The sequence below is a fragment of the Neoarius graeffei genome, chromosome 1 (assembly GCF_027579695.1).
Source record: "Neoarius graeffei isolate fNeoGra1 chromosome 1, fNeoGra1.pri, whole genome shotgun sequence".
NCBI classification, from domain to species: domain Eukaryota; kingdom Metazoa; phylum Chordata; class Actinopteri; order Siluriformes; family Ariidae; genus Neoarius; species Neoarius graeffei.
This window is the reverse complement of record NC_083569.1, coordinates 50767748-50794883: the sequence shown is the minus strand read 5'-3', so window position 1 is coordinate 50794883 and position 27136 is coordinate 50767748. Positions and strand designations below refer to the sequence as shown.

The window sequence follows — 27136 nt, the reverse complement described above, 5'->3', positions numbered from 1 at the left end:
GTTCGTGGTTGTAAGGTGGAAAAATCTGAAAAAGTTCAAGGGATATGAATACTTTTACAAGGCACTGCAAGTGTCTCTGGCTGCATTCTCACACAGAACGCTGGTGCGAAATATTTATAAACATCTGATAAAAACCTGCCGAACTAACGTCAAACCCGCCCAATTTTTGTCAACCAGCCCAAGCCATTTTTTGCCCGCAAAGTAGAATTCAAAACCGTCCAAACACTGTTGGCTATTATGGTCTCGACATCGATGTTTTGACCAATAACAATGTAGATGACACGAATTTTACATCACACTCAATGAGATTTAAACGAGACTAAAGATGGCGACTTACAAATAATGTGTAAACATCGTTGGAGTTAATAAAGTTTGAACAGCATGAAGGAACATACTCCAACCCCCCGAAATTAATAAAAAAAAAATTCTCAACGGATTTGGCATAATATAAAAAGCTCGTTTTTTACTCAGAAAAAGCAGAAAACTCTCATCCCTGCTTTTAGGTCTTGTGTGAAAATCTGATGTTTTAGGTCATATTTATGCAGAAATATAGAAAATTCTAAAGGGTTCACAAACTTTCAAGCACCACTGTATGCATGGTTATCATAGTTTTTGGTAAACTAGTGTGTATGGATGTTGTTGCTCACTCGGGTTTGTTGACGGTGTAGTGGCTGGAGGCTTTATGTTCCAGGGCTCTTCCCTTTTTGTTATGTGGTCATAGTGAGCAGGGGCATAGCCATCATTTTAGAAGTGAGGGGGACAAATTGTTCAGAGGTCTATTGAGTGATTTATCATCCTCTCGCATTCAACTGCACCTCTCCTTAGCAGCTAAAGAACCACATCACCACAAACAGCACAGCACCGGGGAACCGACTTAAGTTCTTTAAAATGATCTACTATCAAAATCTAAAGTCTAAATCTATAAAGTAAAATGTATAAATAGAATTAAGAATAGTAGTAGTGACATAGCTAGTTATATTCTCTTCTCACCTGTGACCCTGCATAATCATCCCTGTTGGCCTCTGGTCCACTGTCTCCTCTCTCACCCTGCTCTTTCTATTGTGGCAATAAAGATTAAAAAATATGTGGAAAGCAACATTTTGAAATAGAATTAGGAATACAGTAATAATAATCAGCAAATTCATGGACTTTAAACTTTAACTACTGCAAAAATAAATTGAATCTTTACAAAAATAACAGTCAAAGGAACACAAATACATTTATATTCTTATTTTCTACCCAGAAGTGAGTAATCTTAGAGTAGCCAAAATATTAACGTTACTCAAGTAAGAGTATTGTTACTTTAGAATAATATTACTCAAGTAAAACGTATTTTGCAACAAAACAACTCTTAAAGTGCCATTCCACCATTGGATGTATTCTTTGGCATAAAATACAATATATTTTGACAACATATATAAATGGTATCACTAGATAGAGAAATCTTTTAGCTTCAAAATGATATATCAAACATCATTTTTTGACGACAAGTATATTAATTTTGCGACCAAAGTCACCTACCCTTTTAATTTCTGCGCGTGATGTCATCGGCAGGTTCCCCTTCTTGTGTACCACGTGATGTGTGACGTGGCACATATCAGCAATGGCGGATAGAACGCGATAAAAATAATACCAATAAATCTAGCTAACTGAAAGATTAACTCAAATTTTTCGCAATTTTTTGGCCCCCATATACGAGGAAAAATGACTCTCTCACTTTGGGGGTTTCCTGGTCTAAAAATAGACCGACACGTGGTACACAAGAAGGGGAACCTGTCGATGACATCACGTTTCACTACCGTGCGGAAATTAAAAGGGTAGGTGACTTTGGTCACAAAATTAATATACTTGTCGTTGTCAAAAAATTATGTTTGATATATCACTTTGAAGCTAAAAGATGTCTCTGTCTAGTCATGTTGTCATAAAATATATTGTATTTTATGCCAAAGAATACATCCAATGGTGGAATGGCACTTTAAGAGTACAATTTATCCAAAAAGTTACTCAAGTAAATGTAACAGAGTAAATGTAACTAGTTACTGCCGCCTCTAAGTTAGCTAGCTAGCTTAACTAACTAAATTGACATCTATTTGTCATCTTTTCGCTAAACATTATCTCCATTCAACAGCATTACTCAACTTACATGGTTTGTTTGGAAAAAAAAAACTGTAAAGTCTTTAGCCTCTTGGCTGGTTTGCTGAACATACAGAAGCGCTGCCCAGATCTGAATCACACCAAAGATGATCACAATATTTTCTAAAGCGTCTCTGATCACACACCACAGCGGTGTTTGTTTACCGCCTGAGCGCCGCCTGCTCATGATGCGTTTAGAGGCGGCTCTGAAAAACGCGTTTCCATATGTTAAAAATGAACTGAGTGGTTGTAATGGCTGTAAAAAGTGCGGGGGACAGAGGGCACAAATACGGGAAGTGCGGGGGACATGTCCCCCACGTACGCTACACCCATGATAGTGAGTTTTGCCGGAGTCCCTGCTTGCACTCCGTGCAAAATGTATCCTGTTCTTACTCATTCGGTGACATTAGGCATACCTAACAACCTGTTTTTTCTCTCTCTCCCCCCCTCCCTGTCCCTCTGAGTTACATGTCGATCCTGAGACACCAGTAAGATGCTGATCTCTTCTGCTCCTCAGACCTGCCTGATCCATCCTGATGCCCTACATCTGGCTGGAGTCTCATCACATTTTTCCTGTAGAGGACGGCCACATACGGACAGTCAAAAGTTGCACTTGGAAGACGCTCTGGACACTTACAGTAATACATTTATGTCTGAGGACTTCAGTTGACTTGCTAACTCTAGGACTGCAGTTGTCATGAACAGTTTTGCGCTCAAGTTTCTATCAATGAACAGTTAATAACTTCAACAAAACAGACTTCATGCTAAAACTATCCTGGTTTCACAGTTATACTTTGTGACTTTATAGGACACTGTTATAGAAGCGAGTTATTTATAATTATGCTATCTGTTATCACCCAGATGAGGATGGGTTCCCATTTGAGTCCGGTTCCTCTCGAGGTTTCTGCTTCGTGTCGTCTGAGGGAGTTTTTCCCTTGACACCGTCGCCACAGACTTGCTCATCAGGGATAAAATTAGCTCATTTAAAGCCTTTAACTTTCTGTAAAGCTGCTTTGTGACAATGTCTATTGTTCAAAGCGCTATACAAATAAACTTGACTTTTTATAGCAACAGTAGGATTATCTGCATTCTTGACTAAACCCTTTAAACTCACTCTTTGTCCATCCTGAAACAGTCCAGATTGTACTGCTGTGTTTCATCTCTTCAGTGGTTGCTCCAACAGAGGACAAACACTTTCACACTGTCAAAACTCTCCACATCATCACCTCCCTCAGCATGTGTTGGTGCATGTCTTGGTGAGGAATCATTAATCTGGATTAAATTTTCTCTTCACACAACTGCAGCCATATCAGGAACATTGTTCCAACATGATCTAAATTCCAGTCTTGTTTGTTCTAGTTCCACTCATTATGAGGGTAATAAATATGAAGGATAACATTCACTATCGGAGCCAGAGTCACCGAAACGTATTATGACTAAACTCTTGTGTCTGCTAAATAAGGGATCATTAATTTTGATTTTCTAATCAGAGTACACCATCAAAATGCGTCTTAGTATGCACACAAACCTTTCTACAATGTTGCATGATGACCTGGAATTGCAATGGATTTAATCAGAATTATATAGCAAGTAATTAAAAGTACATTTTATTTAGAAAACACGTTGAAAACAATAGTTGCCCAATGTGCTGTAGGCTACATACATAAGAATAAAACTGCAACTCAAAACACAGACAGGGCACAATAAATAAAGAATTATGCTAGGAGATAAAATAGTAATAATAATAAAAATAAATACATAGAAACAATTCAAAATGCAAGCATGAAAAGATATACGTTTTAGTTCTGAGTTGAAAACGGTAACTGAGGATGCCTTCCTGATATCTAGGAGTAGGCTGCTCGTCAACCTTGGCACAGTGACTACAATGGCACGGTCACCCTTTAGCCTTAACCAAGACCATGGAACCACCAGGAGTTACTGACCAGAAGACCTCAGAGACCTAGATGCTGTCATGAATCCGCAAAATAAATAGCCCAAAATACTGAAGTGAATGTAAAAACAAGGTAGTCTGAAAATTATTTACAAATTTAAAAAAAAAGTGGTTGCATAAGTATTCACCTCCACTGCTGTAAAACCAACAAACGCCTTCTGGTTCAACCAGAAGTCACATATTTAGTTAAGTGTCGATCTGATAAGTCATGTGTTCCTAGAAAGCCCCAGATTTTGTCACAGAACAGAAAATGGGCCTGGATTTCCTGAACATGAAGCATCTCTATCACAAACAGGAAGGAAGCTACCGAAGAAACACTATTTAAAAAAAAAAATTTGACCTTGACCCTGTTTGGATCAATTGCAAAAAAGTCTAATTAGTTAATCTGCTGGTTACATTGATAATCCCATAAAACTCCTACAAACGTTCAATTACTTGTTTTTGAGATATTGCACTAACAACAAGCTTGGATAGACAGACTGCTACACAGACATCCTGATGCCTCTACCACCTAGTAAAAGAACCGAGAATATGGCATGGAAAGGGCTGTCCATCATAAGTCAGTGACCATGGGTTACTCTCATGATGCTACTACCACCACCACGCTTCACTATGGCGATGGTGTTCTCAGGTTGATGAGCAGTGTTGGGTTTTCTCCAAATGTAGCACTTTTTGCCAATGGCCAAAAAGTTCCATTTTGGTCTTATCAGACCAGAGAACCTCCCCCCCATGTTCCATGGGATTTCATGGAGTCACGCTTGCTTAAAGGCCAGCTTTGCAGAGTGTTCAGGCTATGGCTGTCTGGCAAAAAACTTATCCTATTTAAGCAGTGGATATCTCCAGCTTTTTCAGAGTTACTTCAGCACTTGGCTAAGCTAACGTTCAAATTTATGAAGTAATAGAGGATTCATGTTTCAGATCATATAATGTTTATTAATTTGGGTTACAACTACGTTGGCAGTAAGTGGTAAAGACCAGTCCAATGGCATTTGATTACGGACAGTTTGTATCACCTTATCCAACAGTCATACATTATTTTTTTACATTGGGTATAATTTTCAATAAAAGTCCTATGATGCAACTGGTATCACAACAACTTAATTGCTGACTTTTAGCTTATGTAAAAATACCTACACAAGTCTTTCTATTTCTGAAAAAGCAAGTTTTTGTTTTGCTTTCCATAGCTTTTGCACATGATAGACTTTGCTTAGATATTAAACGAGTGGACACATTTAAATAAATCCAAAGGATCAGTGTGTTAATAGTGTCAATTACATGATAAAGTAGTAAACTAGAACACAAATAGGCAGTTTAGGATATTTCCTATACAACTACTGAAGCAGTCAATACAGTAACACATCATCCAGAGGGCAACAGCAGCATTGCTCTTACCACAAGGATATCCAAAGCACAAAAGGCTCAGGTGCATTTAAACTCAGGCTGAATGCAAAACCGAAGCTTGCTATGAAAAACAAAACACGTTTTTAAAAAAATACTTTCAACAGCTGTGTAGTACTAGTACTCTCACAAATCAACATGCATGCTCATTGTTTTGGAAACACAAGCCATAGTATGAGGAAAGAATATGAAATGTGAGAATATTTTAATGCTGTAGGTCTCTTTTTCCTAAGCAAACCTGGGTTAAAGCAGCATGTGCTAATTTCTGCTCGCTTCAAGTGGTCTCCTCCTTCACGTCAAACCCATCCGCTCGACATAAACTTCTGATTTAGGACCTGATCTAATCAGATTCTTTATATCATCTGTCCTACTGAAGGTTTCAGCATATCTAAACCAGAAATAAGATTGCAGAAACGGGCCACGTATTTCTTTCCCTTTTAAAGTGTCCTATCTCTGTCCGCAACATTTAGCATCCTCGTCTTGGAGAACATTCTTCAAACATGTGCTGAAGAAGCAGCGTAGCGCTACAATGCCTTACTTAACAAGCGAGCAGTACTTTATTTATCCAGTTTGGACTTTGTCCTCTTGTGTCCAAGCTGGACCATGTGCACTGGGTACCTGTGTAATGGGGGTGCAGCGATGGCTTTTGTAAGTCCCTAAATGTCGGAAGCTTCGGCCACACTGGTAGCACGTGTAGGGCGTGGCACCACTGTGAATGCGCATGTGTGTGTACAGGTTGCCGAGCTCTTTGAAACGTCGACCGCACTGAGGACACGCGTAGGGGCTTTCGCCTGTGTGCACACGCTGATGTCTTTTAAGACCAGAGAGCACAGGGAAGCCCTTTCCACACTGTGGGCATGGGAAGGGGCTCTGGGCGCCGCTGTGGCTGAGCCGGTGGCTCTTGAGGCGAGCGGCGTGCCGGAATCTCTCGCCACATTCAGAGCACACAAATGGCTTTTCCCCTGTGTGGATGCGCCGGTGCTGCCGCAGGTTGCCCAGGTAATTGAAGCGGCGCCCGCAGTCTCCGCATTCGTAGCCACCTTCCACCTTTTTCTCACGAGCTTGGGATTCATTAGAGCTCGCCTTCCGCCACACCTCTCCCTCGCTGCCCTGCCCACCACTCGAAGAAGAGCCGGACTGAGCAGCGTGAGTGCTTCCATCTCGGTGCATCAACTTCATATGCTCCTCCAGGTACAACGAATCAGGGCAAAGGGTTCCACAGAAGGGGCAGATGAAGGTAGGGGCAGAGAAGTGCTGCTCTGAAAAAGAAACAGAGAGTTGGGGTTGAAAAAATGTGATGGTACTGGAGTGAGTATTAAGTAGTGTAGGTATTGCACGATGCAGCTTGTGCTCCTGACCAAAGTAGCAAACAGAAGTATGCAGTTAGTTTGACAAACTAATACTCCTACTGTTTGCTCTTTCTGGTGCAATTAGATCATACATCCAGCTCTAATTTAATTTAACACTATTTTCTTCATAATCCAACAAGTCATTTAAAAAAAAAAAATCAGCAATGACATTTCGGATGTATTCTGAATTCTAAACTATATGGCCAAAAGTTTGTGGACACGTGACCATAACACTCATATGTTCTTGTAAAACATACCATTCCAGTTCTGGTCCCCCTTTGCTGTTATTATAAATAACCTCCACTCTCCAAGGAAGGCTTTAGGATTTTGGAGCTTGGCTGTGGGGATGTGTGCTCGCTCATTCAGCCACAAGAGCATTAATGAGGTCAGGCACTGATGCTGGGTGCAGCCAGCATTACAGTTCATCCCGAAGGTGATCAGTGGGTTTGAGGTCAGGGTTCTGTTCAGGCAACTCAAGTTCTTCTACACCAACCTTAGCAAGAAGTCAGTGTCTACTTGGAGCTCAATTTGTGCGCAGGTGCATTGTTACGTCTGAACAGGTTTGGGCCTCTTGGTTCCAGAAAAGGGAACTTGTAATACTACAGCATACAAAGACAGACATTCTATACAACTGTGTGCTTTCAATTTTTGGGCAACCGTTTGGGTGGGATGGTCAGGTGTCCACAAACTTTCGACCACAGTGTATTTAGGCACTAAATCTTTATTGCAAACTAGCTACTTTAAAAGGGCACAAAAAGTTACAGATTTTTCATTTGCACAAACAGTATATCCAGAATATCTAAGAGACAAATAAATAAACAACTAGCATGAATCTGACAAGACTTCAGTGTCTATATTTATATGCAAAGATTTATCAGTGCAAATTCTTTCTGGATGCAGACTATTTAAAAAAAAAAAAAAAAAACTGCCAAACCTGACGAGGAATTATTTGTAGTTTTACATTATTCAATTCTACCTGGTTATTGAATACTTACAGTGATGCTTGAAAGTTTGTGAACCCTCTAGAATTTTCTATATTTCTGCATAAATAGGACCTAAAACAACATCAGATTTTCACACAAGTCCTAAAAGTAGATTTAGATTAGATAGATAAATAAATAAATAAACAAACTTTATTGATCCTTTTGGGGGGGGGGGGGGGGGTGTCCCTCAGGGAAATTAAGATTCCAGCAGCATCATTACAGATAAACAGAGAAAAGAAATAGAGAAAACTTCTAGATAAATTAAAATAAGTACTTACATATACAAATATAAAAAGAATAAGATATGGGGAAGAGAGGAAGGGGGGATGGAGAAAAAAAAAAAACCCAGAACCCAGTTAAACAAATGAAACAAAAATATTAGTCATTTATTTATTGAGAAAAATTATCTATTACACATCTGTGAGTGGCAAAAGTATGTGAACCTCTAGGATTAGCAGTTAATTTGAAGGTGAAATTAGAGTCAGGTGTTTTCAATCAATGGGATGACAATCAGGTGTGAGTGGGCACCCTGTTTTATTTAAAGAACAGGGATCTATCAAAGTCTGATCTTCACAACACGTTTGTGGAAGTGTATCATGGCACAAACAAAGGAGATTTCTGAGGACCTCAGAAAAAGCGTTGTTGATGCTCATCAGGCTGGAAAAGGTTACAAAACCATCTCTAAAGAGTTTGGACTCCACCAATCCACAGTCAGACAGATTGTGTACAAATGGAAGAAACTCAAGACCACTGTTACCCTCCCCAGGAGTGGTCGACCAACAAAGATTACTCCAAGAGCAAGGCGTGTAATAGTCGGCAAGGTCACAAAGGACCACAGGGTAACTTCTAAGCAACTGAAGGCCTCGCTCACATTGACTAATGTTAACCAGAACCATCTCCATTCGGGCCAATCAGAAGCCATGGCTGACAGGGGAAGTCCACAGGCTCCTGTGGGCTCGGAACGCCGCCTTCAGAGCGGGGGACGAGGTGGGCCTGAGGACAGCTAGGGCCAATCTGTCACGAGGCATCAGGGTGGCCAAGAGACAGTATTCCAGGTACATTGCTGACCATTTCAACAACAGCAGAGATACCAGGAACCTGTGGCGGGGGATTCAGACCATCACAGACTACAAGCCCTCACCGCAGACCTGTGACAACTCCACATCTCTGCTGAATCAGTTGAACGACTTCTTCACTTGCTTTAAGGCAGACAACAGCACCACGGCACAGAAGACCCCACCTCCTCCCGGCGACCAGGTGTTGACGCTGTCCCCAGACAGCGTGAGGAGAGCTCTCAGGACGACAAATACACGAAAAGCCCCGGGTCCTGATAACATTCCTGGTGGTGTCCTGAGAGACTGTGCCGAAGAGCTCACAGATGTCTTTACAGACATCTTCAACATCTCGTTGAGCCAGGCTGTTGTCCCCATGTGCCTCAAAACCACCATCATCCCGGTCCCGAAGAAGCCATCTCCCTCCTGCTTCAATGACTACCGCCCTGTCACACTCACTCCCATCCTCATGAAGTGCTTCGAGTGGCTAGTCATGCGGCATATCAAGTCTGCCCTCCCCCCCCCCGCTCTGGACCCTTTCCAGTTTGCATATCAGTCCAACCGTTTGACCGATGACACCATCTCCACTGCCCTCCACTCAGCCCTCACCCACCTGGAGACAAAAGACTCGTATGTCAGAATGCTGTTCACAGACTTTAGCTCAGCATTCAACACAATCATTCCTCAGCAGCTCATTCATAAACTGGACCAGCTGGGACTCAACACCTCCCTGTGCAACTGGCTGCTGGACTTCCTGACGGGGAGACCACAGGCTGTACGGGTTGGCAGCAACTCCTCCAGCACCATCACATTGAACACGGGGTACCCCCCCCCCCCCCCCCAAGTATGTGTGCTAAGCCCCCTCCTCTTCACTCTGCTGACCCACGACTGCACACCAACATCCAACTCTAATCTCTTCAATAAGTTTGCGGATGACACGACTGTGGTGGGTCTCATCAACAATGGCGATGAGACAATCTACAGGAGTGAGGTGAGCCGCTTGGCCATGTGGTGCAAGGACAACAATCTCCATCCAGGGTATCTGCACATTTTTCAAGTACAAATTTAAAGACTTTTAAGACCTTTTCAAGACCTCTAAATGGAAAAATTAAGACTGTACCTTGACAAAGAAAATGATAAATATGACAACTTAAAACTTTTCTGCAATAGTTTTTTTTACTAACTTTAAGAATAATGCACACAATTGGTGAACAACAGGGTGCATCAATGGCAACTGTTAGACATGCAAACAGCTGAAGCAAAGTTGTGTGTTTTGGGCCTGCAGAACTACTGTAGCAGCAAGGAGAAGACTGGTGTTTACTGGAGAAAACACCATGAATCATTTCAAAAACGAAAACAATAAACGGCAAGTAGAACCAGCTGAACAACCTTAGCCGGCATCATTTCAATCCCCAAAGATCATCTTTGATGTGATTTTGTGTCCGACAGCAAAATCAGTCTGAGTGTCGTACAGTATACAGCTGGCTGAGGAAGTTCTCGAGTATCTTCTGCATTATAGCAGGTAACAGCATAAACCCGTTTATGCAGTCATACAATCATCAGAGCGTTACATTAAACACAGAAAAACAACCGTCACCTTTCATAACCATTATCAATATTAATCAATGTGTTGTAATAACTAAACTAATTATCATCAGTGCAATTGTTATATCAATGTTCATTATTCAAAAATAATCATTAATTATCTATAATCCATGAATAATTAATTGTATTACTACTACTACTACTACTAATAATAATAATAATAATAATAAACTACTTTTTTAATAATTTTTTTAAAAATTAACTCAATTTTATAACATCTTAATAATCACTACTCATTAGCTATATTAATAATAGCGTAGCAATTATTATAATTCAGTATCATTACTTAATTAATAAGTAGTGATTATCAAAATGTAATTTAATAAGTAGGAATCATCAACTACTAAATTATACTAATAAATAAGTAGTGATTAGTAAAATGCTATAAAATTGAGTTATAAGATTAGTTAAAATTATTTTAAAAATTATTATTATTAGTAGTAGTAGTAGTAGTAGTAGTAGTGATACAAACAATTATTCATGGATTATAGATAATTTGTTTTTAATAGTGAACATTGATAACTGAACTGATAACATTAACAAGTATTACTGTTTATTATTATTATTATTATTAGTAGTAGTAGTAGTAGTAGTAGTAGTACAGTTATTTTATATCAATGTTCACAATTTAAAAAAAAATTATCTATAATCCATGAGTATTTGTATTCTACCAATTACTACTTTTTAATTATTTGTAATAATTTTTAATAACTTAATTTTATAACATTTAATAATCCCTAGTACTTATTAATCACATTCATAAGTAGTAATGATTAATAATCCATAATAATTACTATTACTACTAATTATTATTAGTGGTTGTTAATATTATTCTTATTATATTAAAAACACTGTTGTAGACGATAGGTAATAAAACAAAAATTTTGTACAAATTATATTGTACTATATTTAGAATTATTGTATTTTCTGTAGTTCTTTTTAATTGAGTTTTGAAATAAAGGTTGTTTATATTTATATTAAACTTAGTACAATAAACAATGTTAATTTTTTTACATAATTATGTTAATCATTATTAGTATTATGTCCCACAAGTCCCATTTTCCACCTGACTCTTGCGCGCATGCGCGAACCCCCCCCGCGTTTCACTCCGGAGCGCTTGACCTCTAACACACATACGCGCGCGCCTCGTGTCGGTGAAAAGCCGGTTTCCCAGTGGGCGTGTCCCAGCGCTGCGGTACCGGCTTTAAACACATTTGTGCGATCCAGCGCTTTTTATCGCAAACGATTCTTCTCCTTATTTTGGGGGTCTGTCATCCCCCAACCACTTGTCGTTAAACAGACATCTTCCCATAATTATCAACGCTTTCTAGCGCCCGCGTAAGCTACCCGCGCATCTCTCACTCTTCACAAGCACCGCACCACACCGCACTTCCTCCAGTAGCCTCCTAACGTTAGCTCTTCATCTGCGTAATGCATAGAACCAATGCTGCTCCCAAAAGGTGCGCTGGTCACTTTTAAAATTACAGTTAAAAAAATACCCCGAACCGGATGGAGACATTTCACTCGTTTGGTCCAAGATTAAATTTAATACCTCCCTTTCGAAAATTCCAGTCATTCCAAACAATTTAAGACATTTTAAGGCCTTGAAAACCAAAAGTTGTATTTAAGACTTTTTAAGGACCCATGGGAACCCTGTCCGTCTGAACGTAGAGAAGATGAAGGAGATTGTTGTGGACTTCAGGAGAGCGCACACCCAGCATGCGCCACTATCTATCGACGGTGCTGCAGTGGAGAGGGTGAGCAGCACCAAGTTTCTGGGTGTGCACATCTCTGAAGACCTGTCCTGGAGCAACACCACTGCATCACTGGCCAAAAAAAAGCCCAACAGCGTCTGTACTTCCTCCGCAAACTGAGGAGAGCAAGAGTCCCGGCCCCCATCATGCACACTTTCTACAGAGGCACCATCGAGAACATCCTGACCAGCTGCATCACCGTGTGGTACGGCGCCTGCACCGTGTCCTGCTGCAAGACTCTGCAGCGCATTGTGAGAGCAGCTGAGAGGATCATTGGTGTCTCTCTCCCTTCTCTAATGGATATTTATAACTCCCGCCTCACCCGCAAAGCCATCAGGATTGCAGGTGACCCCACCCACCCATCTCACAGCCTCTTCAGCCTGCTGCCGTCGGGGAGGAGACTGCAGAGTCTCCGGGCCAAAACCAGCAGGCTCAAGGACAGTTTCTTTCACCAGGTGGTCAGGAGGCTCAACTCACTCCCTATTCTGCCCCTCCTCCCCCCTCTGCCACAGATTCTGCTCGCACACACCCCTGCCCCCCCTTCAGCATCTGACGTGTCATCCTCACAGTCACCCCCCCCCAAACACACACACACACACACACACCTCAACGTTCATTAACACACTGAACTCAGGGACCACACATCTCACTTTACCTCGATCATTTGCACTATTCCGCACTACCTCACCTTAACAGCTGCTAGTTTGTTTATACTGCTTATTTCGTGTTTACCTGCTATACCGCAAGTGCCCTTGACTGTTTATTTGTACCAATTTACATGTGTGAGATATATATATATATATATATATATATATATATACACACACACACACACACACACACACACACACACACACACGAGTGTTTAGTCTGTCTAGTTCTTATCTAGAATGTTTATACTGTTTATATTGTTTGAGTGCGTAGTCTGTCTAGTTCTTATCTAGTGTTTATATTGTCTGAGTGTTTAGTCTTTGTCTAGTTCTTATCTAGAGTGTTTATACTGTTTATATTGTTTGTTTTTTCAATTATTCTATTTTTTGCATTGCCTGTTTGCGCCGTGGGTCAGAAAGGACTGAAATTTCATCTGTGCCGTATGTCGAGCATGTACAGCATATTTGCCAATAAAGTTGACTTGACTTAATGTTCATGAGTCCACCATCAGGAGAACACTGAACAACAATGGTGTGCATGGCAGGGTTGCAAGGAGAAAGCCACTGCTCTCCAAAAAGAACATTGCTGCTCGTCTGCAGTTTGCTAAAGATCACGTGGACAAGCCAGAAGGCTATTGGAAAAATGTTTTGTGGACAGATGAGACCAAAATAGAACTTTTTGGTTTAAATGATGTGTTATGTTTGGAGAAAGGAAAACACTGCATTCCAGCATAAGAACCTTATCCCATCTGTGAAACATGGTGGTGGTAGTATCATGGTTTGGGCCTGTTTTGCTGCATCTGGGCCAGGACGGCTTGCCATCGTTGATGGAACAATGAATTCTGAATTATACCAGCGAATTCTAAAGGAAAATGTCAGGACATCTGTCCATGAACTGAATCTCAAGAGAAGGTGGGTCATGCAGCAAGACAACAACCCTAAGCACACAAGTCGTTCTACCAAAGAATGGTTAAACAGGGTTTCTCATACATAGACCATTGTGTGGTGCAGCGCCACACAATGGATTCCTATCACCACACAATCAGACTTGCGATTTTGGAAAAAAAAAAAAATTCCGTTGCGTATTGTTCCCTTCATTCATAGTGCTCTTCTCGTTCACACCCACACACAGACAGAGAGAGAGAGACAGAGAGGCACGTACACAGGCCTGCCGTTGCGCATATACCCGGACTGCAAGTAGGCCTATTAGGCTAATTAAAAATAACGCAGCCTTCCCGATTCTCCTTCCGACCCCTCATTTTAAAAGGTAGCCTACGTCATGCTCATGATGAGCTTTATCATAGCCTTCTTGGCTTACAGGAAACGGACATCCCTGAGTCAGGCTATAAATCAATTCTGATGCATACAGTAGCAGCTTGACGCGAGGAACCGGCCTTATTGCATTATCCCGTTTATCCCGCTTCAGCATTCATGCAAGTTATTAATAATGGCTTGACATTCACAATAAATAATGATTTCCCACTAGCCTAAATAAAAATGTTGTTATACTCGCGGGAATGCCTAGTTGATGCCATCTATTTTATTATTATTTTGTTGTTACATTATACTATATTTCATTTTAGTATTGGTTGAGGTAAGTGTTGAGTTCAATATTTAAAATAAAAATCTCCAGCTTGTTTTTTGCAATTTATTCCTTGAAATGTCAACTAAAGAATGATTGCCACCAAAAAGGCAAAAAACTAAGGTAAAAACTAAACTTTAACTTCAATTTTGGTGAGTAATTTTCATAAATTTAAAAGGCAGGTTTTCCACCAACATCAAGCCCAGCAAACTAATGGCCTGCCCTGTAATGTAAAGTTGGGTTGAGGAATGAAACCAGGCAGGGTTCTGCTAAAAATTGTTTTAGCTGTCTTCTCTTAAAGAACTTAAAAGAATTTAGATTGAACTGAATAATCTCAAATGCTTCTTGTAGCTTTAAAATAGTCCCAGCAGGTGACTCTGAAGAAAAATACTGTGTTTGAACACCGCCCGCCGTAAACACTTTGCATACACCCCAATGACCGACTCCACCGACCGCCACGACACCACTGCACACGATTCCCTCATCGGCACAGTGGAGCACCACAAATTGCTACCTGGTCTGTGGGAAACACTGTTAAAGAAGGATAAAGTTAATGTTTTGGAATGGCCAAGTCAAAGTCCTGACCTTAATCCAATGGAAATGTTGTGGAAGGACCTGAAGCGAGCAGTTCATGTGAGGAAACCCACCAACATCCCAGAGTTGAAGCTGTTCTGTACGGAGGAATGGGCTAAAATTCCTCCAAGCCGGTGTGCAGGACTGATCAACAGTTACCGGAAACAATTAGCTGCAGTTATTGCTGCACAAGGGGGTCACACCAGATACTGAAAGCAAAGGTTCACATACTTTTGCCACTCACAGATATGTAATATTGCATCATTTTCCTCAATAAATAAATGAGCAAGTATAATATTTTTGTCTCATTTGTTTAACTGGGTTCTCTTTATCTACTTTTAGGACTTGTGTGAAAATCTGATGTTGTTTTAGGTCATATTTATGCAGAAATATAGAAAATTCTAAAGGGTTCACAAACTTTCAAGCGCCACTGTACAATGAAGTTTATATTCAATAAACTTCAAATCAGACTGACTGGTTTATACTCAATCCTGAATGAGTTGCAAATATTTGAATAAATAATCTTTCAGAAAGATCCTGAGAACATTTTACAATGTAGAATTGTGTCCATCTTCATTTCCCATAATTTCTCAGATTTTGGAGTTTGCCCTTTACACGCAATAAAGATTTAATCTTCAGACCTGCTCTATACTGTCTCCAGTGCTGGAAACACAGCAGGGTTACGTTGTTAGTAAAAGTTTCAAGTCCATGCCTTAACTGCAATGCTAACTCCCTTTAACACACTAACCTGGATCTAAATGGTCGATACTGTCCTCCACCGGGCTGCTGTTGTTGTCCTCCTCTGGCGAGCCGTGAGCATCCAGGGCAAACGGAGCTGAGGAATCGTCAGAGACCGGCCCCATCCCTCTCCTTTCTTCAGACTCTTCTTCAGCTGTCGCTCTTGCAGCTATGGCACTCTCACACTTGGACTCACACTCACCTAATCAAGCAACAGCACAAGGAAGGATTAGTTTCTGAGGAAATTAACACATTTTCTCCCCACATACAAGTCAGAAGTCCTCAGGATGCGTGGAAAAATGAAGGTTCAACTGATATCAACAAAGCTACATTAATACAAGCAAAACCTCTAGCTCGAAGCACATGCATATCACAATACTAAATACTGACAAACAGAAATCAGAAAAGTTGGGACGGCATGTTGAAATTAAAACTGAAAATGATTCGGAAATAATCTTTGACCTGTATTGCACTCAAAAAATTATAACAGCACATTATTTGACATTTTACCTCATTCATTTTTCCCCCCAAAATAAACAGTTCAATTTTGATTTTTGCAAGACATTTAAAAAAAAAGTTGAGACAGTAAAGTATTTACCACTTTATAATGCTGCCATTCCTTCTCACAACACTTAAAAGATGTTTAGGGACTGAAGACACCAAGTGCTGAAGCGTTTCAGGTGTTACTTTGTCCTATTCTTCCTGCAAACGTCATAAGGTGTGGAACACTAGGAGGTCGTCGTCGTCATTTTTTTTTGTTTCAAAATTCGCCACACATTCTCTTTTGGGGACAAAGGGGACAGGCACCCTCTTCTTCCAGTCATGCCTTTGTAATGTGTGCAGAATGTGGTTTTACATCGCCTTGTTGAAATCTCCCTGGAAAAGATGTCATCTTGAAGGCAGCATATGTTGCTCCAAAAACTCAATGTACTTTTCTGAATTAATGCTGCCATCACAGAAGTGTAAGTTACCTTTGCCAAGGGCATTGACAACCCCATACTATGACAGACCCTGGCTTTTGGACTTCTTGCTGGTAACAGTCTGGATGGTCCTTTTTGTCCTTGGTCCGGAGCACACGGCATCCGTTTCATACAAAAGAAAAAAAAAAAAGAAAAAAAGGCCTGGAATACTGATTCATCTGACCAAAATACACATTTCCATGGCGTGATGGTCCATCCCAGATGCCTCTGAGCCCAGAGAAGTCAATGGTGCTTCTGGACAAAGTTAACATAAAGCTTCCTTTTCAAACAGTAAAAGTTTTAACTGGCATTTGTGGATGTAACTCTATATTGTTATGCTTGACAAAGGATTGCCAAAGTAATCCAGAACCCAATGGTTATATCAGCTAGAGATCAATAATGATTCTTGATGCAGTGCCGTCTGAGGGATCGGTGATCACGGGTGTTCAGCTTAGGCTTGCGCCCTTGCCCTTTACACACTGAAATTCCAGAAACATTTCAATAATTTTCTCATGCATTTGCTGACAAACTGGAGATCCTCGGCCTATTTTTGCTCCTCAAACACTAGGCCTTTCCTGCATACCGATTCTGATATGCATGATAGGATTGTATCATGATTACAATCACCCATTTCAAATCGCATTATTTTTAATTGTTTTCTCTCATTACTAACCCTAAATTGCCCTGCCCCAACATTTTTAGGAGTGTGTTGCAGGCCTGAAACACAGAAATGGATGTATATTAAAAAAAATGAAAAGAAGTTGACCAGACAAAACATTAAATATCTTGAGTTTATACTGACTGCAATGAAATAGATGTCAAAATAATTTAGAAATCCTCCCCCCCCCCCAATTTTCCATACTGTCCCAACTTTTTTTGATTTGGGTTTGTAGAATTGTGTGTTCATTGGCTGATGCAAATCTACTTAAAATGGATTTTCAGGAAAACTATAAATAAATGTGATCAAGTCAGTACAAAAACATTTTTAGTCTCCAAACATTCATTTTCCAGCACAAAATTAAATGTTACAGAAAAACATGGTTGTATCTGAGCAGCATATTACATAAGAGAGCAGTTTTCAGATTAAAAAAGAAAACGTAATGAAGGCTGCTGGGTTTTGGTGCAAAATGAAGAAGCGAGTGAGACAGACAAAGTGTCCAGAAGAACTGTGGCTGCTTCTGCAAGATGCTCCATAAAACCTACAGCTCATTTCCTGCACTCATTGTACCTGAGACGACTTTTTTTTTTCCAGCAAAGGGTCGTCTCACACCATATATTGACTGTGTTTCATTTATTATGGCTTACTGCGGTTTATAGTTTTGTTTTTTTTAATGTTGAAACATTTAATTACTTTTAAGCCGATTTTGTTTTACAGCATTTCTTTATATGTGCCTAAGACTTTTGCACAATACTGCGTGTCTATATATACATAGACCCTCCACGATTATTGGCACCCCTTTGAAAGATTAGTAAGAAGGGTTGGGGGGGGGGGGGGGGGGGGGGGAGTCCCCTGGATCATCCAGGGTCCTCGGCCCTCTCTTGTGCACTCTCCTCTTCAGCTGACTGCACAAGTTTAGAATGGGCTTCAGCTCAAGGGACTGAGCTGGTCATGTCAGAAGCTTGATTCTGTGATCAGGTAACCTTTTGTGTGTTGATTTGGACAAATGCTTCGGATGATTGTCCTGCTGGAAGATCCAGTGACGGCCCAGTTCTAGTTTCCTGGCAGACGCAGCCAGGTTTTGATTTAAAAATATCCTGGATTTCATGGAGTCCATGATGCCATGTACCTGAACAAGGTTTCCAGGGCCTTTGGAGGATGACAAAAGGGAATTTGGCCTCTGTGTCACCTCTTATTTGTCACCTGGTTAATCAGGAAGTCATGGATTACAGCTTGAAACTTCCTACACGCCAATCAACTCACAAATGTACAATTTAAATGGGAAACATGCTTATGTTTACTAGAATTTCCAAGGGTGCCAATAATGGTGGCATGGTTTTGTTGAAAATAATTCATTCATTCTTGATGAGGGATTTGTTTTTCCTCTGAATACATCGTCAATTAAAGGTTGGATTTTTCTCGTTTTTTCAGCAGGAGATGAAGCTACTTCAACAAAAGGTGGGGGGGGGGGTTTCTAACCTTTTTTACTGAGCTTTACAAGGGGTGGAGCAGTTGGAGAAGGATTTCGGGAGTCATTTGTGATCGGAAAGTCCCAGCAAAAGTGAAAGGTAAGATGTATAAGACGGTAGTGAGACCACCTGTGATGTCTGGATTGGAGACCCTACCCTTAATAAAGGGACAGGAGGCAAAGTTGGAGGTGGCGGAGTTGAGGATGTTAAGGTTTGCGATGGGAGGTTGGACAGGATAAGGAACGAGCAGATCAGAGGGACAGCACATGTGGAGAGCTTGGGAATTAAGCTAAGAGAGATGAGACTGAGATGGTATGGGCACATCCTGAGAAGAGATGCAGAGCATGTTGGAAGGAGAATAGAGCTGCCAGGCACACGAAAATGAGGAAGGCCAAAGAGGAGATACATGGATGTGGTGAGAGAGGACATGAAAGTGGTAGAGAAGGATACGGAAGACAGGGAGCAATGGGGACGAAAGACCTGCTGTGGCGACCCCTAATCAGGAGCAGCCTAAAGAAGAAGACAAGGGGTGCCAATAATTGTAGACAGCTCTGTACATGATGTGTGCAAAACATCAAGAGACTGTTTTTAACCAGAATTTCATACTAAAATGTTGCCTTTAATTTTCAGCTTGTGTTTTTAAATGATAGGGATGATTTAAAACTAAGCTCTCTTAGCTTAATTCCCAAGCTCTCCACATGCACTGTCCCTCTGATCTCAGGGCTCTACACTAACTTCTTTTTTTCAGGAGCACACGTGCTCCAAGTTAAAAATTTTAGGAGCACAGGGAAAAAAATGGGGGCACAAGCAGGTTTTCATTTTAAAGGTTTACTGCAGCGCAAACCTTAGACACACCAACACACAAAATGCAAAATTCAATTGAGAATGAATGAATGAACGAATGAATGAACAAACAAATGAATAAGGAACAACTGAATGAATGAACAAACAGTAGCTAAACAGAGAGCAGAGCTCAGCAGAGCTAACATCGAGGACAGCTCCCACCCCGGCTCTGAGTTCTTTGACTTGCTGCCCTCAGGCAGGCGTTACAGGTGCATCAAAGCAAGGACCAACAGACTCAAAAACAGTTTTTTCCCACAGGCCATAACCACCTTGAACAATTAGCCTTTTTCACATTACGTCACTTGCAGGGGAACTCGTATCCGTTTTCAGCCTTTTGAATGGAAGAAGAGGTATACGGCGGCAACATATGTTAACAAAACTGTGTCATTCACAGATAAGATTGATAATAATATTGCGCATTGTTGTTTATCATTACGTATTGTTAGCGACCATTCCAGTCACCTATCTGCCTTGTTTTGGAAAGGAAGTTTACTGACTTTCTATGGTTGCTACTTCTTAGCCAGCAGATTAGCATGCCGCCTCTTCTTCCATTCAAAAGGCTGAAAACGGATGTGAGGTTCTTCTGCAAGTGACGTAATGTGAAAAAGGCCAATTACATGCACTGACTGATGCCACTTCTGGCAGATGCAACAATGCACCAACAAGGACCTAAAAGGACAATATTCTCACACTTACCTGATACAGTGCAATACTTATTACAGTGCAACCTCACAGAGCAACTTTTTAGTTTTTATAGCTTTTGTATATTTTATATTTATATTTCTACACTTTTACATCCATACCCAATACAATGCAATACCAAATACAGCGTATCCTGAGTTTTGTAGCTGAACTGAGTTTTGCTTTTAAAAAACGCCGTTATTCTCTGCATAGCGAATATATTTCTCAGCTCGGTCCGAACCAGCTCTCAGTTATCTCTCAGTTGAATGATCTGATGAATCCCTAAAAAGCACTTTTCCCACCTAATGCCACACCCACAACATACAACTGTGGGAAAGAGGGGCAATCACAGAAAGATGAGTAGAAAACGGGAAATGTTACGGGGGATATTTATTGTGGTAGTAGGCTATTGTAGCGTCAGCACAAAAGCACCAGACTCAACATTAACTGAAAGTGTTATTCAGTAGCCTAAACTTACTCAATCTACAGACCGAGAAGAATAAAAATGCTGAAATCTCATGTCCCGGTAAAACACACTAGCATGGCAGAACAGCAAAAAAAAAAATTTAACTTTTTCACTCCCCCCCGGCTACCGTGGGAACCACCGCAGTGCAAGACAGAGGCAATCCACGCAACTACAGACAGGGAGCAAGGCGCAGGCAGAAAACACACACACACACACACACACACACAACAATACAGGCCGTTACTTGTTACACTATATTAGGTAGGCTATCCAGCGCTGGATTTACATACTTTGCAGTTTAACGTCTGATACATTTTAGAATGTTAAACTCATAGAGTCTGTGCTCAGTGCTTTCCTAAATTGTCGGCCGCAAGAAGCCCTCGCACGAATGCGTGGTTTTTTTCGTCGTTCGCATGCCGAAAAATTCGCTTGCAAATGCGAGTGAAATGTGCGCACTGTAGAGCCCTGTCTGATCTGCTCATTCCTTATCCTGTCCAACCTTGTCACTCCCATTGCAAACCTTAACATCCTCAACTCCGCCACCTCCAACTTTGCCTCCTGTCTCTTCGTTAAGGGTACTGTCTCCAATCCATACATCACAGCTGGTCTCACTACTGTCTTATGTCTGATGATGAATACAGTGATACTTTAAGACCAGGCTATCAATGTCCCACCATAAGAAGAAGAAGAAACCTTTATTTGTCACATGCACAGTTGCACACTAAGATTCCATCCTCTGCATTTAACCCATCTGAAGCAGTGAACATACACACACAGAGTGGGCAGCCACACTACAGCGCCTGGGGAGCAGTGAGGGGTTAAGTACACTGGTGCTTGAAAGTTTGTGAACCCTTTAGAATTTTCTATATTTCTGCATAAATATGATCTAAAACATCATCAGATTTTCACACAAGTCCTAAAAGTAGATAAAGAGAACCCAGTTAAACAAATGAGACAAAAATATTATACTTGGTCATTTATTTATTGAGGAAAATGATGCAATATTACATATCTGTGAGTGGCAAAAGTATGTGAACCTCTAGGATTAGCAGTTAATTTGAAGGTGAAATTAGAGTCAGGTGTTTTCAATCAATGGGATGACAATCAGGTGTGAGTGGGCACCCTGTTTTATTTAAAGAACAGGGATCTATCAAAGTCTGATCTTCACAACACATGCTTGTGGAAGTGTATCATGGCACGAACAAAGATTTTTTTCTGGAGGTCCTCAGAAGTATTGTTGATGCTCATCAGGCTGGAAAAGGTTACAAAACCATCTCTAAAGCGTTTGGACCCCACCAATCTACAATCAGACAGATTGTGTACAAATAGAGGAAATTCAAGACCACTGTTACCCTCCCCAGGAGAGGTCAACCAACAAAGATCACTCCAAGAGCAAGGTGTGTAATAGTCGGCGAGGTCACAAAGGACCCCAGGGTAACTTCGAAGCAACTGAAGGCCTCTCTCACATTGGCTAATGTTAATATTCATGAGTTCACCATCAGGAGAACACTGAACAACAATGGTGTGCATGGCAGGGTTGCAAGGAGAAAGCCACTGCTCTCCTAAAAGAACATTGCTGTTCATCTGCAGTTTGCTAAAGATCACGTGGACAAGCCAGAAGGCTATTGGAAAAATGTTTTGTGGATGGATGAGACCAAAATAGAACTTTTTGGTTTAAATGAGAAGCGTTATGTTTGGAGAAACACTGCATTCCAGCATAAGAACCTTATCCCAGCTGTGAAACATGGTGGTGGTAGTATCATGGTTTGGGCCTGTTTTGCTGCATCTGGGCCAGGATGGCTTGCCATCATTGATGGAACAATGAATTCTGAATTATACCAGCGAATTCTAAAGGAAAAGGTCAGGACATCTCTCCATGACCTGAATCTCAAGAGAAGGTGGGTCATGCAGCAAGACAACGACCCTAAGCACACAAGTCGTTCTACCAAAGAATGGTTAAAGAAGAATAAAGTTAATGTTTTGGAATGGCCAAGTCAAAGTCCTGACCTTAATTCAATCGAAATGTTGTGGAAGGACCTGAAGCGAGCAGTTCATGTGAGGAAACCCACCAACATCCCAGAGTTGAAGCTGTTCTATACGGAGGAATGGGCTAAAATGGTGTGCAGGACTGATCAACAGTTACCGCAAACAATTAGTTGCAGTTATTGCTGCACAAGGGGGTCACACCAGATACTGAAAGCAAAGGTTCATGTACTTTTGCCACTCACATATGTAATATCGGATTATTTTCCTCAATAAATAAATGACCAAGTATAATATTTTTGTCTCATTTGTTTAACTGGGTTCTCTTTATCTACTTTTAGGACTTGTGTGAAAATCTGATGATGTTTTAAGTCATATTTACACTACCGTTCAAAAGTTTGGGGTCACCCAGACAATTTTGTGCTTTCCATGAAGTGTCACTTTTATTTCCCACCATAAGTTGTAAAATGAATAGAAAATATAGTCGAGACGTTTTTCTGGCCATTTTGAGCATTTAATCGACCCCACAAATGTGACGCTCCAGAAACTCAATCTGCTCAAAGGAAGGTCAGTTTTATAGCTTCTCTAAAGAGCTCAACTGTTTTCAGCTGTGCTAACATGATTGTACAAGGGTTTTCTAATCCTCCATTAGCCTTCTGAGGCAATGAGCAAACACATTGTACCATTAGAACACTGGAGTGAGAGTTGCTGGAAATGGGCCTCTATACACCTATGGAGATATTGCACCAAAAACCACACATTTGCAGCTAGAATAGTCATTTACCACATTAGCAATGTATAGAGTGGATTTCTGATTAGTTTAAAGTGATCTTCATTGAAAAGAACAGTGCTTTTCTTTCAAAAATAAGGACATTTCAAAGTGACCCCAAACTTTTGAACGGTAGTGTATGCAGAAATATAGAAAATTCTAAAGGGTTCACAAACTTTCAAGCACCACTGTACCTTGCTCAAGGGCACTTCAGCCATGTTAAGCTAACCTGGGGACTCCCTAAAGTGAATGACGCATGAAATGGAATGACAGCTAGTGATTTGAACAATAAATGGTCCCTTGTCATTCTGATTCTTATAAATGGAATAACGATTGAAATGTAGGTGGAATGACGTGCTTTCAGCTCATGAAATGGAATGACATTGTTTCTAAGTGGAATGACATACTTTTAGGTTATGTTATCAGTGATATCCCCTTTTACAAATGGAATGACAGTGTTTTTAGGTGGAATGACATACTTTGAGGCAATGTTATCAGTGATATCACCTATAACCCTAGAAACAATGTCATTCCATTTGTTAATTTGATATCACTGATAACATTGCCTCAAAATATGTCATTCCACCTCGAAACCTTATCATTCCATTTGTAAAAGGTGAGATCACTGACAACATTAGCTCAAAGTAAGTCAAGACATATAGAAACCCTGTCATTCCATTTGTAAAAGCTGATATCCCACCAAGCACCCACTTATCTTATCCTAGGGAGGTCTAAAACTAAAGATTTCAATCGTTATTCCATTTGTAAGAATCTGAATGGGGGCGGCACGGTGGTGTAGTGGTTAGCGCTGTCGCCTCACAGCAAGAAGGTCCTGGGTTCGAGCCCCGGGGCCGGCGAGGGCCTTTCTGTGTGGAGTTTGCATGTTCTCCCCGTGTCGGCGTGGGTTTCCTCCGGGTGCTCCGGTTTCCCCCACAGTCCAAAGACATGCAGGTTAGGTTAACTGGTGACTCTAAATTGACCGTAGGTGTGAATGTGAGTGTGAATGGTTGTCTGTGTCTATGTGTCAGCCCTGTGATGACCTGGCGACTTGTCCAGGGTGTACCCCGCCTTTCGCCCGTAGTCAGCTGGGATAGGCTCCAGCTTGCCTGGACCCTGTAGAACAGGATAAAGCGGCTACAGATAATGAGATGAGATGAGATGAATGAGAATCTGAATGACAAGGGACTATTTATTGTTCAAATTTACTACCTGTCATTCCCTTTAGGGAGTCCTCTAACCTGCAGGGCTTTGGACTGTGGAGGAAACCCTCGAACCCAGGACCTATTTGGTGGCGTCTGAGACCTGTCTAAAGCTGCTCTCTCGTTACCTTTATACTCAGAGGTGGAGTTGAGTTCTACTCCAGACATCCACTCATAGTCGTAGAGCCTCTTGCTGGCGGAAGGCAGCATGCTGAAGATGTCCTCGCTCTCTGTCCAGGGGCTGAGGGAGGCCTGGTGCTGCCGCTCGCCCTCCACATCAGCAGCACCTCCGCGAGAGTTCTTGTCCTTCATCAGGTAATCGCATATGGCGTCGATGTTCTCCTTTTTGACAGCAGGCGCGGCCGCTTTGGCCTTCTTCGGCTCTGTGTTGCTGCTCTTCTGTGGTGCCTGGAGCAAGTCGGCTTTCCTGACCGGTTCGCTGGCGACACACTCCAGCCGGGCTTTGAGCAGCTCGATCTCGTCGGTCTTCTCCCTCAGCTCCATTTTGAGCAGCCTGGTTCGTGCGCTCACTACTTTGCGGATTTCGGACAGGGCCTCCTCCAGCGCCACGGTGATGTTCCTGCCGAGGTGCTCGGTGATCTCACTCACTGAACACACCAGCTCTTCATCCAGCTCCAGCTCGCAGAAACTCTCCTCCACTCGACCAGACGGCCCCGTGTTCTCCATCACTGCGGCCTGAGAGTCAACCAACTGCCCCGTTTCAATAAAACTATGGTTTCTTTTACGGCTCATAGCTTCAAAATAATGCACTGTTTTGAACGTTCGATGCTCCAACAGCGCAGAGTTTTGACAACTTCCGCCTGCTTTATGATGTGCGTTTATTAACAGCGCCATCTGGAGGATTGGTGGCACATTTCACCTCTACGGTCTGTGCTGGAGAGCACTAGACAGGGCTGACACATACAGTAGACACAGACAACCATTCACACTCATTCACACCTACGGTCAATTTAGAGTCACCAGTTAACCTAACCTGCATGTCTTTGGACTGTGGGGGAAACCGGAGCACCCGGAGGAAACCCACGCGGACACGGGGAGAACATGCAAACTCCACACAGAAAGGCCCTCGTCGGCCACTGGGCTCGAACCCAGAACCTTCTTGCTGTGAGGCAACATTGCTAACCACTACACCACCGTGCCGCCAGTTTGAATATCCATCCATCCATTATCTGTAGCCGCTTATCCTGTTCTACAGGGTCGCAGGCAAGCTGGAGCCTATCCCAGCTGACTATGGGCGAAAGGCGGGGTACACCCTGGACAAGTCGCCAGGTCATCACAGGGCTGACACATAGACACAGACAACCATTCACACTCACATTCACACCTACGGTCAATTTAGAGTCACCAGTTAACCTAACCTGCATGTCTTTGGACTGTGGGGGAAACCGGAGCACCCGGAGGAAACCCACGCGGACACGGGGAGAACATGCAAACTCCACATAGAAAGGCCCTCGACGGCCACGGGGCTCGAACCCAGGACCTTCTTGCTGTGAGGCGACAGCGCTAACCACTACACCACCATGCCGCCCCTATATTATATTATATTATATTATATTATATTATAAGAAGGCTTTACAGTGCCTTGCAAAAGTATTCATACCCCTTGAACTTTTTCACAATTTTCCATCTTACAACCACAAACTTAAAAGTTTTTTATTTAGATTTTATGTGATAGATCAACACAGAGTAGCACATAATTGTGAAGTGAAATGAAAATGATAAATGGTCTTCAAAATTTTAAACAAATAAAAATCTGAAAAATGTGGTGTGCATTAGTACTCTGATACCTCTAAATACAATCCAGTGCAATCAATTGCCTTCAGAAGTCATCTAATTAGTTAATAGAATCTTACTGTGTGCAATTTACTCTCAGCATAAATACACTTGTTCTGTGAAGGCCTCAGTGGTTTGTTAGAGAACACTGAAGAACAAACAGCATCATGAAGACCAAAGAACTCACCAGACAGGTCAGGGATAAAGTTCTGGAGAAGTTTAAAGCAGGGTTAGGTTATAAAAAATATCTCAAGCTCTGAACATCTCAAGAAGCACTGTTCAATCCATCATTCAAAAATGGAAAAAGTATCGCACAACTGCAAACCTACCAAGACATGGCTGTCCACCTAAACTGACAGAGCGAGCAAGGAGAGCACTGGTTAGAGAAGCAGCCAAGAGGCCCATGATCACTCTGGAGGAGCTGCAGAAATCCACAGCTCAGGTGGGAGAATCTGTAAACAGGACAACTATAAGTCGTATACTCCACAAATCTGGCCTTTTTGGAACAGTGGCAAGAAGAAAGCCATTGTTGAAAGACAGGCATAAG

General features: G+C 41.6%; 2 protein-coding genes across 3 annotated transcripts in view; both read right to left on the bottom strand.

The window, feature by feature from the left end:
- The window catches only part of sstr1b (somatostatin receptor 1b), a 71620-nt gene extending 68292 nt beyond the window's left edge, over positions 1-3328 (bottom strand). The window contains exons 1-2 of one of the 2 annotated variants that reach the window (XM_060933547.1): positions 3248-3325; positions 991-1056 (exon numbers count right to left, since the gene is read on the bottom strand). The gene's annotated coding sequence lies outside the window, so the exon portion shown is untranslated. Of the gene's footprint in view, positions 1-990; positions 1057-3247 lie in introns of both variants that reach the window. The other variant, XM_060933538.1, reaches the window with a different exon arrangement.
- Positions 3329-3724: 396 nt separating this feature from the next.
- On the bottom strand, positions 3725-25609 carry znf16l (zinc finger protein 16 like). The gene is made up of 3 exons (XM_060933507.1): positions 24924-25609; positions 15779-15970; positions 3725-6741 (listed from the first exon to the last, which is right to left on the bottom strand). The coding sequence occupies exons 1-3, from the start codon at positions 25546-25548 to the stop codon at positions 6044-6046; spliced, it is 1515 nt and encodes a 504-aa protein (XP_060789490.1). The 5' UTR covers positions 25549-25609; the 3' UTR covers positions 3725-6043.
- Between the last annotated feature and the right edge of the window lie 1527 nt (positions 25610-27136).